The 15,426-nt window shown below is 44.1% G+C and overlaps 1 protein-coding gene and 1 pseudogene across 2 annotated transcripts; one reads left to right on the top strand and one right to left on the bottom strand.

The window, feature by feature from the left end:
• The first annotated feature begins 2,769 nt into the window (after positions 1-2,769).
• Positions 2,770-10,173, top strand: LOC125544753 (RING/U-box protein). Of its 2 annotated transcripts, none has more exons than XM_048708501.2 (14): positions 2,770-3,045; positions 3,169-3,287; positions 3,829-3,914; positions 4,461-4,551; positions 4,666-4,721; positions 5,217-5,289; positions 5,404-5,513; positions 5,607-5,672; positions 5,781-6,388; positions 6,779-6,872; positions 6,986-8,156; positions 8,240-8,314; positions 8,475-9,668; positions 9,767-10,173. In XM_048708501.2, exons 2-14 carry the CDS (start codon positions 3,225-3,227, stop codon positions 9,977-9,979), a joined length of 3,900 nt encoding a protein of 1,299 aa, XP_048564458.2. In that variant the 5' UTR covers positions 2,770-3,045; positions 3,169-3,224; the 3' UTR covers positions 9,980-10,173. The 2 variants fall into 2 exon arrangements, with proteins under 2 accessions (XP_048564458.2, XP_048564457.2); XM_048708500.2 differs by having other exon boundaries at positions 3,169-3,317.
• A 211-nt stretch (positions 10,174-10,384) lies between these two features.
• Positions 10,385-12,140, bottom strand: LOC125544754 (aspartyl protease family protein 2 pseudogene; annotated as a pseudogene).
• Between the last annotated feature and the right edge of the window lie 3,286 nt (positions 12,141-15,426).

The following is a 15,426-nucleotide window of genomic DNA, read 5'->3' as shown; positions in this document are numbered from 1 at the left end:
ACATGAAAGAATACTCGGTCCAAACAGATCCACTAAACTCGGTCATTGAGAACCGTATTCCATCTTTAGGGAGCCAGATGTCTACTATGCAACTTTATGCTTGTAGACTTTGTTGGGCCTCCAAGCGCAGTGTTTCATAGGACAGTAGCAAATTTTCCTCAAGTGTATGACATAACGTTTATCAATCCGCGTAAAAGTGTAGGATGAAGGTGGTTCTCTCTCAAGCAGCCCTGCAATCAAATTCAAGTTATTTCTTGTGTCCCCCACACACTTAATACAATTGTCAGTTGTATAGGTGCACTAGTTCATCGAAGACATGATATAAGTGATCTCTTGTGTCCCCCACACACCTAATACAATTTTAGTTGCATATGTGGACTAGTTCGGCGAAGAGATGATGATAGGTGTGTAGTATGGATGGTAGAAATATGTTTCTATAATCTAAACAAATAAATACAGCAAGGTGACAAATAATTAAAGTGAGTAAAACAGTGTCTCAATGCTTGGAAACAAGGCCTAGGATTTATACCTCCGCTAGTGCAATCTCTCGACATCACTAACATAATTAAACATCATGATAATCCCTCAAAGTGTAGCAAAGAATCATTCAAAAGCTTCTATTCCATCGAAGGAAGTAGGATGAAATTACATAGGTAGCAAACCACCTCAAAGTTGTCCTTTTCCAATCAATCTATTGAACCATCCCAAAGTGTCACCAATAATTCTAAAGATCGTACTACGATAACACCATATTATACATATCATTCAACCTTTTATGTCTAGATTACCCCAATATCACCACATGTATCCGCAAGTTAATTACTAGACATGCAACAAGTGATCTCAAATCTGAAGTATTCAATCCAGCATAAAAAAAAACTTCAAAGAGAAGACTCAGTTCACCATAAAAAGAATAGATGGGGATGAACATCATAAGATCCAACTTTATTAATAAAGCTTATCATACAATCAAGACCGGATTCAATAAAAAATATGTGTGAGGGAGATAGAGAGAGATCAAACACATAACTACTAGTACACAACCTCAGCTCCGAGGATGAACTACTCACAAATCACCACAGAGGTAGCAAGGTTGATGAAGAGGGCTCCATGGATGGTTTCCTCCTCCGGCAGAGTGTCAGAAAAGGGCTCTAGATGAGATCGCTTCGGAATAGAGGCTTGCGTTGGCAATAAATTGTTTTAGGTCTCGTTCCGAGGGTTTTGGAATATATGTGAATTTATAGGCTAAATATTAGGGCAAACAGAGCAGCAGGGGCCCCACAAACACGTCCTGCCCCAGGGCACGCCCCTAGGCTTGTGCCCCCTGGTCCATCTTTTGGTCACCCCCGAAGCTTCTAGGGTCTGTTGTTCTAGAAAAAGTCAACAAAAAGTTTCGTCATGTTTGGATCTTCGTAGGTATCGATTTTATGTAAAACCAAAAAGAAGCAGAAAACAACAACTGACACTGCATGCTGGATTTATATGTTAATATAGAAAAATAATATAAAATGATGGCCAGAGTATGTAAGAATGATAATATAATCTAATTTAACAATAAAAAATTATAAATACGTTTGAGACGTATCAAAGCCACCACCGCCTCATCTTCCTCACTAGGACACAAACCCTAAACGTACTCGTAAAAACGCCTAAAACAAAGCAAAAAGCCCTCCCACTGACAAGGGCCGGGGTCCATCGCACCTTCATGGCCCTTAGGATACCGGAGACAAGGCGGACCCAATGTCAACAGGAGGCGGAGGAACCTTAGCCTTATTTTCTCGAGAGAAAGCGGTGGCTGGGCACTTATTATTTTGCCTTACTAAGCAACTAAACTTTAGTCAAGTCAAGTCGGCTAAAAGATGAACCCCCCTAAACTGTTATAAGATATTAATGTATCTAAAAATATTTTTGTGGCATTTTCTCCATACAGAAAAGTACTTGATATCAAATTTCTCTTTGAAGCCCTAATAACTAGCGTATAAATGCGAATCAACCTGTTGTTGGATGGTTAGAGGGACAGTGGTATCCCCAACTCACTAGGGTTCAAGTCCTGGTGCTAGCATTATTCCTGGATTTATTTCAGAATTTTCCGCGATGCGCTCTCAGTGGGAGGAGAGACTTCGTAAATCTCAAGATGATATGCCGGCAGTTTCTCGAAGGTGCTCATAGAGGTAGGGTGCGTGTGTACATTTATAGGATGAGTGTATGCGCGTATGTATGTGCGCTTGAGTCTGTATTGTGTTAAAAAACTAGCCTATAAATAAAACTCTAAAAATCACCATAACATGGATTCTTCAAAAGTCACAAACAAGATTTGCAACACCTTAGAACATCACCTAGCCCAAAAATTATAGAGTAACGTACTTACACAATAAGAGAATTATTATACGATCCCACCCAGGAACACCACAGGTTCAATCTCACCAACAAGAACGCAAACAGAGAGGAAGAATATTTTGGTGAAGATTCACCAATTCCAACGGTGCTAATTTTAGGGCTTAACAAATTGGGATTCAGTCAGATCTCTAGGAATTTAAGGTTTGAAATAGACTTTTCTTTTCCTGTAATGCTACATTTTTTTGAGGGGATCCTGTAATGCTACCTTCGTGATGCACAACAGTAAAAATTCTAAAGAAAATCTAACTAGAAGCAATTTGCCTTATAAAAAAGTAACTCTAAGCAACGGTCACGATGTCTTCAGATTTCGTGCAGATCTGTGCGTGCTGCGTATGCGCAGCGGCTCGATTGCCTGATGGGGATTCCCGACCCAAGTCCAACCAGCTAGCGCGGGGCGGTCGCCTGGGCCGGAAGAGAGGGCGTGCAGCGCCTGAGCTGCGGCCTGCTGAGCGACCCCAGCCTAGGTCTCCCTCGCACGAGTGAGTACCGGCGATCCCACGGTGTCTCGTCGCCGTCGGGGGCCGGGGCAAGTGCTCGCCTAGCAAGCGCAGGGACTGTCCCGGAGAGCACGCCCACGCGCCCCCGATCCCCAGCGGCCCAGCTTCCTCCTGATCCCCCGCTCCCCTCGCAGCTGGCTACCTATCCGCGGTAATATCCTGGGCTGATCGAGTTCAAGTTTCCCCAATTTGTATCGCTAGACTGCATCCACCTCTCGCATGCCGCGGTGCTTTGAGTAATTCTGGTTCATGGCCGCTGTTCTTCGGTCTGCAGGGTTCTTCCGCGGGTTCTGCTGGGGGAGAAAGCTCGGCATCTGCTGCTGATTAGCGATGCCGATGCAGATGGATGTTGATGGGCAACCGACTGAAGCGCTGGAAGAGATGGATAACCTGGTATTGCGTCCCTTCGATTCCGTTCTTGTGGTAAAAACTGAGTGCTTGCTTTGCTGGTGTATTTCTCGAAACAAGTACTTGCTGGTACTACTGAATGAGTTGAGGGAAGGGACTCAACGAGATGATACTCCCTTTCATATGTACGAGTAGTTGCTAACGATTATTTCGTGGATGGTCTGTTCGCCTTTGCTATGGTGCTCTTCGAGTAAGTAAAGATAGTGTTCATATGGTTACATAGCTCTTCTCATGTAATATGAGAATGTGTCATTTTAGTTTCTTGGCCATGACATGGGAAAGCACTGCCTGCATGAGAGTGACGAACCTTTTGAATTATGGGAACTGTTCCCCATTTTCTGAGCTGGAAATGGTTTTCGTGATGACAATCCACACTAATTTTGGCTGGGTATGCAAATGCAAACAATAATCAGTTAGTGGTTATACGTGCTTGCCATTATAGGGAGGGGCTATCTCTTTTTTGTACCTCTAGTTCTTGTTCCAAATGTTTCTTGCTTTGATCATCCATCCAAACTGTTTTTTGCAGGAAAATTATACATCTGAGAATGAAATTTGCGGCATTTGTAGAGATATTGTTATCGATAGAGGAGTTTTGGATGGCTGCCAACACTGGTATGGCTCAATCACGGATTTACAGCTATCCTGCATTTTTGACTTTGTTCCATCACCTCCTAACATTTGTGCATAGCTTCATATTTACCATTAAGGTCTCGAGGGTCAATATTGTGCAGCTAGGGAACTTTGTAGGTTACAATCTTATTTTTCGTTTTGTGCAAATATGTTGGCTAAACCTGTGTAGTGTCAATGCATATTAGGTGTTATGCACCGTCCAAGTCATCCTCATTTGATAATTTTGTATTCTAGTCCACCTTCTTGCTTATTTAATTGAAATGCTTTCCCTTACCCATTTTAAGTTCAAGTTCTTTAAGGTCAAGTTTTAATTTGACATTACCATTGTTGACTAGATTCTTAGCCTCACATGTTCTATCTAGTACTGCTCACTCTAACACCTTCGGAATTGATTTCTGTACATGAGGAAGTTTAAAAAATATGATTTCTAGTCACTAAGCAACGATATTGTATCAATGTTCACAGAGTCCTACATGAGTTGTTTAAAGCTCTAATGTGATAATTAAATAACTTTATTTCACATAACAGGTTTTGCTATACATGCATAGACAACTGGTCTGCCATCACAAATCGCTGCCCCCTCTGCAAAATTGAATTTCAGAATATAACATCCACTCCAGTAAGTAAAACATATCTCAGTGCTGTCAATCTTGGATTTTTTATTTTTTTTGGCTCAGTGCCTGAAGAGGTAGAACTGCATTGGAATGTAATATTTTTTTTCTTTGTATTGAAGGTATATGATAGTACTGGTACTGGAGATACTATTGAAGACGATTACCCTTTAACAAGGTAAGGTCAGAAGGTCGTGTACCATCAGTTTGAACATCTCTTAGTTCAATTTTGTTGTTGTTTACTCTGTAGTTCCCCTGTCACCTCATAAGCTAGATTATTGGTTTCTTGCTGCCATATTTTTGGGGCCTTTCATCCTGTAAGTTATGTAACCATTATCAGCTTTGGTAAAGTAATACTCTTATTCATTAAATCATGGCGCCATTGAGAGCCCTTCCTTTGGTCAGGTATACTAACTATAAGATGGCAACTGAGTCACCTGACCATGTTAGGCGGAAAATATTGCTGGTGTACTTTTATATGCTTGTGTGTACTAATAGTTTATTTTCCTGTGAATCCATGCCATATCATTTGGTCCATGAGTAATGAGCATCATGATTGTAAATTTCTTATTTTAAGATGCCTTTCATTTATTTATTTTGAAAGAATGCGCAACAAATAAAATAAAGGCCATGCTCATTACTTCTCCTATTTGTTTTCCTTGTTATTGTGCAGTGGTGATGATGATTGGTATGATCCAGGCGAAAGCAACACATTATCTTTCCCATCATACTATATAGATGCAGAAGTAACAATATTCATATTATATTTCATCAATTTCTTTTCAAACAGTGATAACCCCCCCATGTTCATTATCTCCCGAAGTTGATCTGTGGCTTGCTATTTTTTTCCCCATTTCCAGGCAGTAGTTTGTTTGGATGGTGGTGATTGCATAATTCGAAGTGGACTCGTTGCAGCTGAGGATAATTCAGCTTTAGATACATCAATTGCTTGTGATTCCTGTGATCTATGGTATATATAACTGTATTATTATGCTATATGTCCATTATTAGTTGAGACTTGTTAACCAGTTCTGTTTTCTAATTACTTTGATCCTTAAGCCAGGTATCATGCTATATGTGTGGGCTTTAATCCAGAAACTACATCTGAAGATTCATGGTTGTGCCCAAGGTAATTTTACACTGATACTATCTGACTCTTCTCTTTGATCACTCTTTGCTGGTAGGAGTATCTTTATTTTGCTCTGGGCTTGTGATAAGGAAGTTACCAATTCTGTAGATGTGTATCTATTGAAGCGAAAAATGAATCAGAGGTTGTCCTGAAGCAAAACGTCAATGGAGATTCTGATAGAACATCTACCGATGCATCATTTTCAGGGAGGGTGTCAGTATCTGTTGCAGATGATGGTGAAACTGCCCTTGTTGTCTCGATGGTTGGTGTAAATTCTGAAAGTAAGGATGATCTACTAGAAGGTTCACTAGGCTCGGAGACAGCCCAAGAAGCATTTTATTGCAATTCACATCCAAGTTATTCCATAGATGATTTATCACATGAGGCTGTTGCAAATGCCTGTATCCCGAGGAACAAAGATATTTCCTGTAGCTCACACAATAAATCTTCTGAAACTAATCTGGCTCGCACGGTTTCTTCTGAACCAACACAAAGATCATCAGAACTTTCAGCAATGCGTGAGTCAGCATGTATCTTATTTAGCGCAGAGCATGGTAACATTTTGAATGAACAATCGGAAGTACCACAACATGGGCTATCGTATTCATTATTATGTAGAAGTAAGGAGGCTGAAAGTACAGGAGAGGATGCTGCGCTGCCTAGAAACAGTAATGGGAAATCTCCAGTCATCAAATCTGCACAACTTTCATCAGCAGGTATGTTGGGGAATTTGCTTATTCCAGCACAATAGTTGAAGGCCTCATACTTGTAGCTTATCAGAGATTAGTAAGCTTCAACACATGCCAACTTGTCATTCAGTCATCATATTTGAATATTTCAGTAGACAATCTGCTGTGTTAGTTGCATCTTTAGAAATTTGTTGATCTTTTTGGTGGTAGAAGTTTGTTTTTCACAGCGAAAAAAGGAAATTATTACATTACTATAGACAATGTATATTTTATAGCTTAGTTTAGATAGATATGATGCACTGTTTGTTTGTTTCTGGCCCAATCTTGCTTGATTATACCGCATTCTTGTCTGTTCAAGGGATTGTGTGGTCATCACATTATGCATCCAAATAACATCTTCCCTTTTTACGGATGCAGCTAGTAAGGTGGCAAGATCAGCTGATGTTGATATGATCAACTCAGACGCAGTTCAGAAGAGGAAAAATGACCAGAACACGCAGTTGCCACCCATGTAAGAATCTTTCGCTTTGCACTCACTTGTAAGAACTGCTAATTTTCACTGTCACATGACAGTTGCATAGATCTACACAATTTCACTTTAGTATTGTCGGGTTTTTTCTCCAGGGAGGATAGACAAAATGCCAGTGACATGGAATCAGGAGATGAAATTAGTCATCCTGCGAAGAAAGCAAAACTGGGAGTGCCGGATCAGGAAATGTATCTCCTTGCAAACTCAGGCGTTTCTTCATCAGACTGCCATGCTACTTCGATTGCAGCCGAAGTTATTGCCAGTGATACATCAAAAATTGCCACACAGAATAAATATGTCCCTGATATAATGAGTATAGTTGAAGGAGAGAGCTATATGAGGGATCCTGGCAGGGAGCTGGCGAAGCCTGTAGGCAGAAGGGCAGGAGATAAGCCTGGTCTTAGAATGAAGAAGATTTTACACAAGGACGGAAAAGAATCAACTGCTGTAGTTCAGAAGCTACAACAAGAGATAAGGGAAGTAGTTAGAGATAATGGTATTAGTATACTCAAGAAGGATAACGCTTTTGACGAAAAACTTTTGACCGCATTCCGTTCAGCAATTGGGAAGTCCATGGATGGACCAGCCAAAAAACCCAACCTTTCACTCGCAAGGAAGTCACTGCTTCAAAAGGGCAAGATACGTGAGAATCTGACCAAGAAGTTGTATGCATCATCCACAGGAAGGAGACGAAGTGCATGGCACCGTGACAGGGAAGTTGACTTCTGGAAACATCGTTGCTCCCCAGGGATAAATCCTGAAAAGATTGAGACACTGCAATCAGTACTTCAGTTACTCAAGAAATCCTCAGATACTGGCACGCGCAAAGAAAGTGCTGAAGAGAAGAAAGCCTTTTTGTCCAGGTTATATCTGGCTGATGCATCAGTTGTTCCCAGAAAGGGTGATATAAAACCTCTCTCCGCCCTTGAAGGGTCCCTCCCATTCGATAAAAATAGCCAAATCAAAGGTGACGACGGCAAATCAACAAACAAACCTGCACCTGTGACTCAGACAATCAAAATCAATTCACCCAACAGCACTGGAAAAGTATCGAGTTCTTCGACCCTGAGTAAAGAAGCATTGAGTAGAAGAGAAAACAAAAATGGCCAGGCACCACAGAATAAACAAAATCAATCTGCTGGTGATATCAAGCAGGACAAAAGAAAATGGGCCCTTGAGATCCTGGCAAGGAAAAATGCCAGCTCTATTGGTAGCAAAGATCAAACAGAAGGCACGGACGATCTCAGCAGGAATTACCCATTATTAGTACGTGTTAGTTTATAAAAAATAATAATTCAAAAGTTCATTGACCACTACTCTAGAAACACTAACAAGTTCGGTTTTCTTAGGCAAAACTTCCTGTGGATATGAGGCCACAGCTCACAACTGGACGTCATAATAAAGTTCCCATGTCAGTTAGACAGGTAATCATTAAGGGAGTCCTTTATTGTGCTTACACATTGCCGGCTTCATTATTTGCTCTTACTTTGTTCCATTTCAACTAAATTCTAAGTATAAATTGCAAGCATACCTGTATTTTTCTTGTTCAATGGTCAAATTATCAACCAAACTTATGTATCTCAGGCACAACTTTACCGCATCGCCGAGTATTATCTGCAGAGAGCAAATTTGGACGTTATTCGCAGATGTGCAGATACTGAATTGGCTATTGCTGATGCTGTCAATGTAGAAAATGATATCTACGGGAAGTCCAGTAGCAAATCAGTTTATGTGAATCTTTGCTCCCAGGCTACTCGCCAGTCTGCCAAGCCAAAACCCGAGAATGATGCTTCAACTCTAACTGAAAAGGCTGAAGTTAGCAGCGATCTGATATCACAGCAGGTTACAACTGAAAATACCAATAGTGGTAGCAGTAATGTGGAAGAAGCTTTAGACAGAGCAGGCCTTTTGGATATTCCTGCTACTGCCGGACAAACTGATAAGAGTGAACTAGCTGGTGTTCTCGAGCAGAATGCGAGTGAAAATACTGTTTGTTTCAACAGCGTGGAAGAAGCGCTAAAAAGAGCAGGCCTCTTTGATTCCCCTCCTAACAGTCCCGAGAGAAAAAGTACAACAGCTGAAGGTAATTCCAGGACAGTTTCCGGTTCCCCAATTTCCACGCAACAAAAATATACAAATACAGACGATACTTACTTGGTGAATTTGGACTCTGAACCGAGCAGAAGTTTGCAGTCAAGTTCTGATTCTAGGGTTAGGGATGCATCCCCACTTAAAGATGAGGATGATTCATCAGTGCAGGTTCTGGACGATGCAAATTGTCAGAACCTCGATCAGAGGCCGTCCTATCAGCAACCAAAATGTAATTCTGAGGATGATCAGAAATTGATTCCCAGCGGAGAAACTACAGATGTAACAGCAAATGAAACCCTTTCAGTGAACTTGGCCGAAGCCGATAAATGTAGTTTGCAATGCGAAAAAACAAGTCAAACAGACAAGGAAACTGTAGCTGACATCCCTGATGAAGTTACCGGGCATGTGGAGAACTCAAAAGAAATGGACATAACAGTGAGCGATTTGCATAATAAATCTAGTCATGGGAATAATGTGCCGAAAGAAGGTGAAGGAATCAGGCAAGCAGTGAAACTGGAGCCCGGTAAAGAGAAGTCTTCCAGTGGCAATCAAGAGTTGAATCGTAAACATTCCAAAGCAGACAAGTCATCTACCCATTCAGCAGAAAGTGTAGACAGTTTGAAGAAACCAGCACCTGATCCAGGCAATAACAGCGCATCAGATTCATCTAGTTCCGTACATAAGAAGGTAACAACGCACTTGTATGTTCCACTGGGCATCTATTTTAACAGTGTACTATCTATTTTTTCATGTCTGGCTGAACTGCTTTGTTTCACCCTTTCTAGGTTGAAATGTTTGTGAAAGAGAACATCAGGCCACTTTGCAAGAGCGGCGTAATCACCGTCGAGCAATACAGGTGGGCTGTTGCTAAAACGGCAGAGAAGGTTATGAAGCACCACTCGGAGGCTAAGAATGCCAACTTCCTGATCAAGGAGGGTGACAAGGTCAAAAAGCTTGCTCTGCAGTATGTTGAAGCGGCTCAGCAAAAGATCAGTTGACTCGGGCCAAAATCTGGCTATCACTGGAATGTCGTCGTGTCGTGGTTGTGCGATTACACAGCAATTCGCAAACTCTACACGGTCAGGTTGACCGGCCATTTCAGGCAGACCCTCAAAAGAGCTTTAATTCTTATAACTTTGGTCGTGGATCTGGTTTTCGCAAAGTAGAACAAATTTTATCATCGGCAGTTTTATGTACAGGGGACGTGCTTTTGTTACTTTCATTAAGCTGTCGGCCGAATGGGGGAATAGGGACCAAGTTCAGAGAGATCATTGCAAAGCAATGACATACTAGTGAGCGTGGGTTTGCAACTGCTACAGAAATTCAGTGCGGCCGTGCGTATGTTTTCTCCCGTGTTGTACTATGTAACACGTGAAAACAACAATTTATGGCTGCAGTACACACACATGCTTCAGGTTAAACAACCGTGTAAATAAATGTTGATCAAGCTTAGCAGCCATTTGGCGCGAACCCGACACGTTCTTTCTCGACATCGAACACGACCCGGAATCCCTGCTGCAGGACGTTGCCGAGCACGCTGAGCCCGTCGTCCGTCGCCTCCAGCGCCAGGCAGTGGTACTTCCCGCCCTGCTCGGGTATGAAGTAGTTACCCGGGGGCAGCGCCAGGTCCGCGCCGCCAGCGAAGTGCAGCACCACTGCCGGCACGCTGGCGCCTCGGAGCTCGTAGCACGCGTCGAACACCGAGATGCCCCGCGCCAGCCTCCGCATCCCGGCCGCGGCCGCGCGCGCGTCGAAGGCGTCGCGCAGCGCCGCGTACACATCCCTGGGGAGCCGCGATATGGACGTGCCCGAGTCCACCACCACGCCGCCCCGCCCGGTCGCCGGGTCGAGCCAGAGGCTGGAGCTGCAGAACCCGCCGGCGACACGCTCGCCGCCGACGCTGAAGCCGGCCATGTTCACGTAGTACAGGTTGGGGCGCCGCGGGTTGGACAGCAGCGGGGTGAAGGCCGTGGACGGCGGCTCCGGCGTGCGGCCGAAGGCGAGGTAGGAGGCGCTGCTCCGTGCGACGGACGTGCGGTCGCCGAGGCAGTAGGCGAAGTAGCGCCCGTAGGTCGGCGCCACCTGCGTCGCCAGGGAGCCGGCGCCGCGGCCGACGCCCAGCACCCCGGCCGACGAGTCGAACAGCTCCGCGTTGTCGTGGCCGCACCCGATGACGACGCTGTCCACGGACGTGTCGTTGGAGAAGACGAGCCTGTCGGTGGCGAGGTTGCCCCTGCTGCCGGAGCCGTCGCCGTAGACCATGGCGTACCCGCAGGCCCCGGTGCTGGTGTCGCAGCCATGGCGAGGGAAGCACCGCGGCGACGAGCAGGGGATCTGGCGGTAGGTGCTGGAGCCCTTGGGGTCGTAGAGCGGGCTCATCTGGCGGTGGCAGCGGCGGCAGGGTTTGCACTGGAGCCAGATGAGGTCGCTCCCGGTGTCGGTGACCAGCAGCGCGCTGGTGGACGGGGTGCCCACGCCGACGGACGCGAAGTACTCGCCGCTGTCGAAGGGGAGCCCGGACATGACCGGGGAGTGGAGGCGGTCGTCGTGCGCGGAGGAGGAGCGGAGGCCGAGGGACGCCTTGAGGGCGGCGTAGCGCGCGGCGTCGGCAGCCGCGCGGCGGCTTAGGAGGCTACCACGGCTGGCGCCCGGCGGCGGCGGGAAGACCGCGTCGCGGTGGACGACGGGGATGCGGAGCGTTGCTGGTGGCCGTGTGGCATTCGTCGGCGCCGAGAAGAAGAGGAGGAGGAGAACGAGGGTGGAAACTGTACGCTTGTGCTCCGCCATGGTAGGATGGAGGTTTGAGAATGGAGTGAAGCGAAAAGAGAGGTAGCACTGTATGTTGGATCCTTTGACGAGCAGTGGATCAGGGTCCAGGTGGCCGTTTCATGGCCATTTTTACATGGAGTTTCTTCTTGCGCATGCGTTGTTCAAATTCTTGATTAATTGCTGGGTGTGTTTCAGAAGGTACCCGTTTCAGAAGCCCCGGGTCGATCTTTTTTGTACCACCTCGGTTTTCAGTTTTCTTCGCCGTTTTTTTATCCCTTGCACTACTCCTTTGATTTGGACTATTTTGTTAGGATTAATTTAATTCGGTAATTAAGGATAGTCCTCCCTTGTACAAACCGCTCGTGCGGATTGCTAGCCAACCGACGCGGGCACGCGGTGGTTCTCCCACGCCCCACGACGGACGCATCTTTTCTATCGTGTTTGTTATGCTTGAAATATTCTTCTCCAAAACCCTGTGGAAAAAATGAGAAGAAAATATACAACATTGACATGAAGAACTCCTTTTAAAAAACCCAGTGAAAAAATAAAAAGAAAATGACATATATCGTCCATGCTTACATTGATATTGCCTCATTAAAAACCTTACATGAGAAACCATTTGGAAAAACTAACAAAGAAAAAGCGTGCAATATTAAAGATCTCATGATCTTAACAGGTTATATCTTAGGAGATTTCTCCCCCTGAATTTTGCAAGTCTCGAAGTCGTCTCATACCAATTCCAGTTACATATTTATGAAACAGAGAACTTGGCAAAGACTTAGTAAATAGATTAGCGAGATTGTCGCATGACTTCGTTTACAAAATACTTACCTCCCCCTTTTTTTGCAGATCATGGAGATAAAATAATTTAGGAGTGTAGCGACCCGATCTCAGATGGTCAAGTCTCTGTGCTTCAGTGTCATCTCTGAATCGGTAATGCTGACACACACAGTACTCGAAGAATTTATAACAGAGTAGCAATCACACACTTATTACATCGAATGTCTCAAGAGAGAACTTATTACAATAATATGGCTTAAGGTCATCTAATACGATAACAGCAGAAGGCTTGGAAGATAAAGTGAGTCCATCAACTCCAACGGCATAGCTGAGCTGCACGGCAACGACCTAACGAACCTTACTCCTCGTCTGAAAAGTCTGCAACATAATACGTTGCAGCCCGAAAACGGGTCAGCACATGGAATATGCTGGCAATATAACACAGTAGAGCAAGAACATAATGATGCTATCACTACATGCATATATGGCTGGTGGAAAGCTCTATGGTTATAGTTTTTGTGAAAAGCCAATTTTTCCCTATAACAAAGGAATAGATTTTAATTTAACTATCATGGTAGTTGAAACATCATTGAGAAGGTTCCTCCAACTCAATCCGAATTAAAGTGATTAACAACCCAATAATATTAATTAAGAGTGATGAGATACATGTGATAACCCAAGTACTAAATACTCAAGAATTGTCCATAATCGAGGACACGGCTAACCATGATTAGATTGTACACTATGCAGAGGTTTGCGCACTTTTCCCCACAATACTCGATCGCCTCCGTTGGTTTTCTCGCACTACAGGGTGTTTGAGAAACGGATGACCGAGACACAGTCTTTCAGAAACATTAACTCTCTACCCCGGACAGACCATACCAAACCTACATCCCACTACCTACTGATCTGCCTCTTCAAGAGCTTCACGTAACTTACTCAACTATGCTAGAGCCCATAATAGCTTGTGGCTGCACACAGAAGTTTCTAGCATGAATCATCTCAGTTCCCTTTGAGCCTGGGTGGCGGTCCATAGAAAGATCACACGGGTACTCCGGGATTTCCAAAAAATACAGGCAACACTGGGTACTCCAGGTGCCTCAATCCACCCAGATGTTAATTTAAGTTGCCATCTTAAGTTGAACCATTAATTAACAAGCTCACATCTGTCATGGATTTCACTCAAACCCAAACCACGTCTACGAGCATAGCATAGCATAGTATTATAAGCAAGCGTAGAAGTAACTCGCAAGGGTTTGAATATAGCAGGGCAATAGGTTCTACCTCATCAACTACTTCCCAACCCACAAGTTAATGACATCCTAATCATGCAATGTTTGAGGATTGAAATTAATGCATAAAATCTGGGTGATAAAGGGGCATGATCAAAGTGTTACTTGCCTTGCTGACGATCCGCAAATCCTAGAGACTCATAGTAACATGCTTCGCACTCTGGGAATTCTATCGCAAGCAAACAATAGCATACATAAGTAACAAGCAACGATGCACAAGCAAAACTCAAATAAAAGAGGTTGACCAGAAAGTTCAAATTAAGAACTCTGGTGCGCAAAAAGAATCAAATCAAACGAAGCAACGAAACTCAAACGGCGAAAGCAAGAAGCTTCGTTTACTAATCTGAAACTATGTCAAATTTTAGAGTAGAAAAATCTTGTTTGAGTTGGTTAAACGAAAAGAGAGTTTCAAGATGAAACTCCAGGCGCTTGAATCGCCTGATTCCGACTAACGAGCGAAAAGAAAAACAGAAACTAAGATCGGATCAGAAATCGCGATCAGAGAAAATCGTGGAATAAATCTGATCAAAGAAATCTGACGAACAGACTAACGCACGAGCGTTCGTTAGCTGTATCTAACGGGCGAAGAACCGTTCTTAAAACGAACGTTCGGACGAACGTCCGGTAACTAGAAGAACCGAGAAAAACCGGTAAAACCAAAAAAAACCGAACGGTTTTTATATAAAAAAATCGACGGCGGAGTCCAGCGGCTACCTCCGGCGAGGCGAAGTGCGGGCGACGGGGCGGCGGCAAGCGGCGGCGGCGGCGGCGCGGGCGGCGGGGCTTGGCGCGGCGCGGGGCGGCTGCGGCTGCGGTGGGGTGTTGGGGTGGCGGGGCGGCGGTATATAAGGGCGGGGCGGCGGTGGCTTGGAGTAGGGGCCAAGGCGGGGCGGCGCGGAGTCCAACTCGGACTCCGGTCCGAGTGGCGGCGGCTGGACCGGCCTGGCTCGGCTGGGCCTTAGGCCCAGTCGGGCGCGGGAACTCTTTTTTTTAAATAATTCCGCCGTCAGGAAAAAAATTCTAGAAAAATAAATAAAAATCTAAAAATGCCAAAACAAATTTTCACCGTCTAAATAAAATATTTAGAACAAGATGAACATTTTCTTGGCCCTAAAGTGCAATTTTGAAAACATGCAATTTTTCTAATGCAAATAAATCCGAATAAAACAACAAAAACAAACAATTTAATGATTTTAATATTTTTTCTTCAATATTTCATTTATTTTGGAGAAGTCATATTATCTCCTCTCTTTAATTTTTTAATGTGAAATATTTTTCGAAGAGAAATAATTAAAATCAAATCCTCGTTTCATTATTTGATAAAAGAATCAAATATGAAAACCGGGAAATCCCCAACTCTCTCCGAAGGTCCTTGAGTTTCTTAGGATTTTCAAGGATTACGAAACGGAAAAGCAATAAAACATGATATGCAATGATGATCTAATGTATAACATTCCAAATTAAAAATTTGGGATGTTACAAACCTACCCCCCTTAAGATGAATCTCGCCCTCGAGATTCGTGCTGGCTAGAAAATAGATGCGGGTGGTCTTTGCGGAGATCATCCTCTCGTTCCCAGGTTGCTTCGTCCTCGGTATGGTGGCT

This window comes from Triticum urartu, chromosome 3A (genome assembly GCF_056163025.1).
Source record: "Triticum urartu cultivar PI428250 chromosome 3A, HENAU_Tu73, whole genome shotgun sequence".
Lineage (NCBI taxonomy): Eukaryota > Viridiplantae > Streptophyta > Magnoliopsida > Poales > Poaceae > Triticum > Triticum urartu.
The sequence above is the reverse complement of the archived record's forward strand: the minus strand, read 5'-3'. Positions and strand labels throughout refer to the sequence as shown.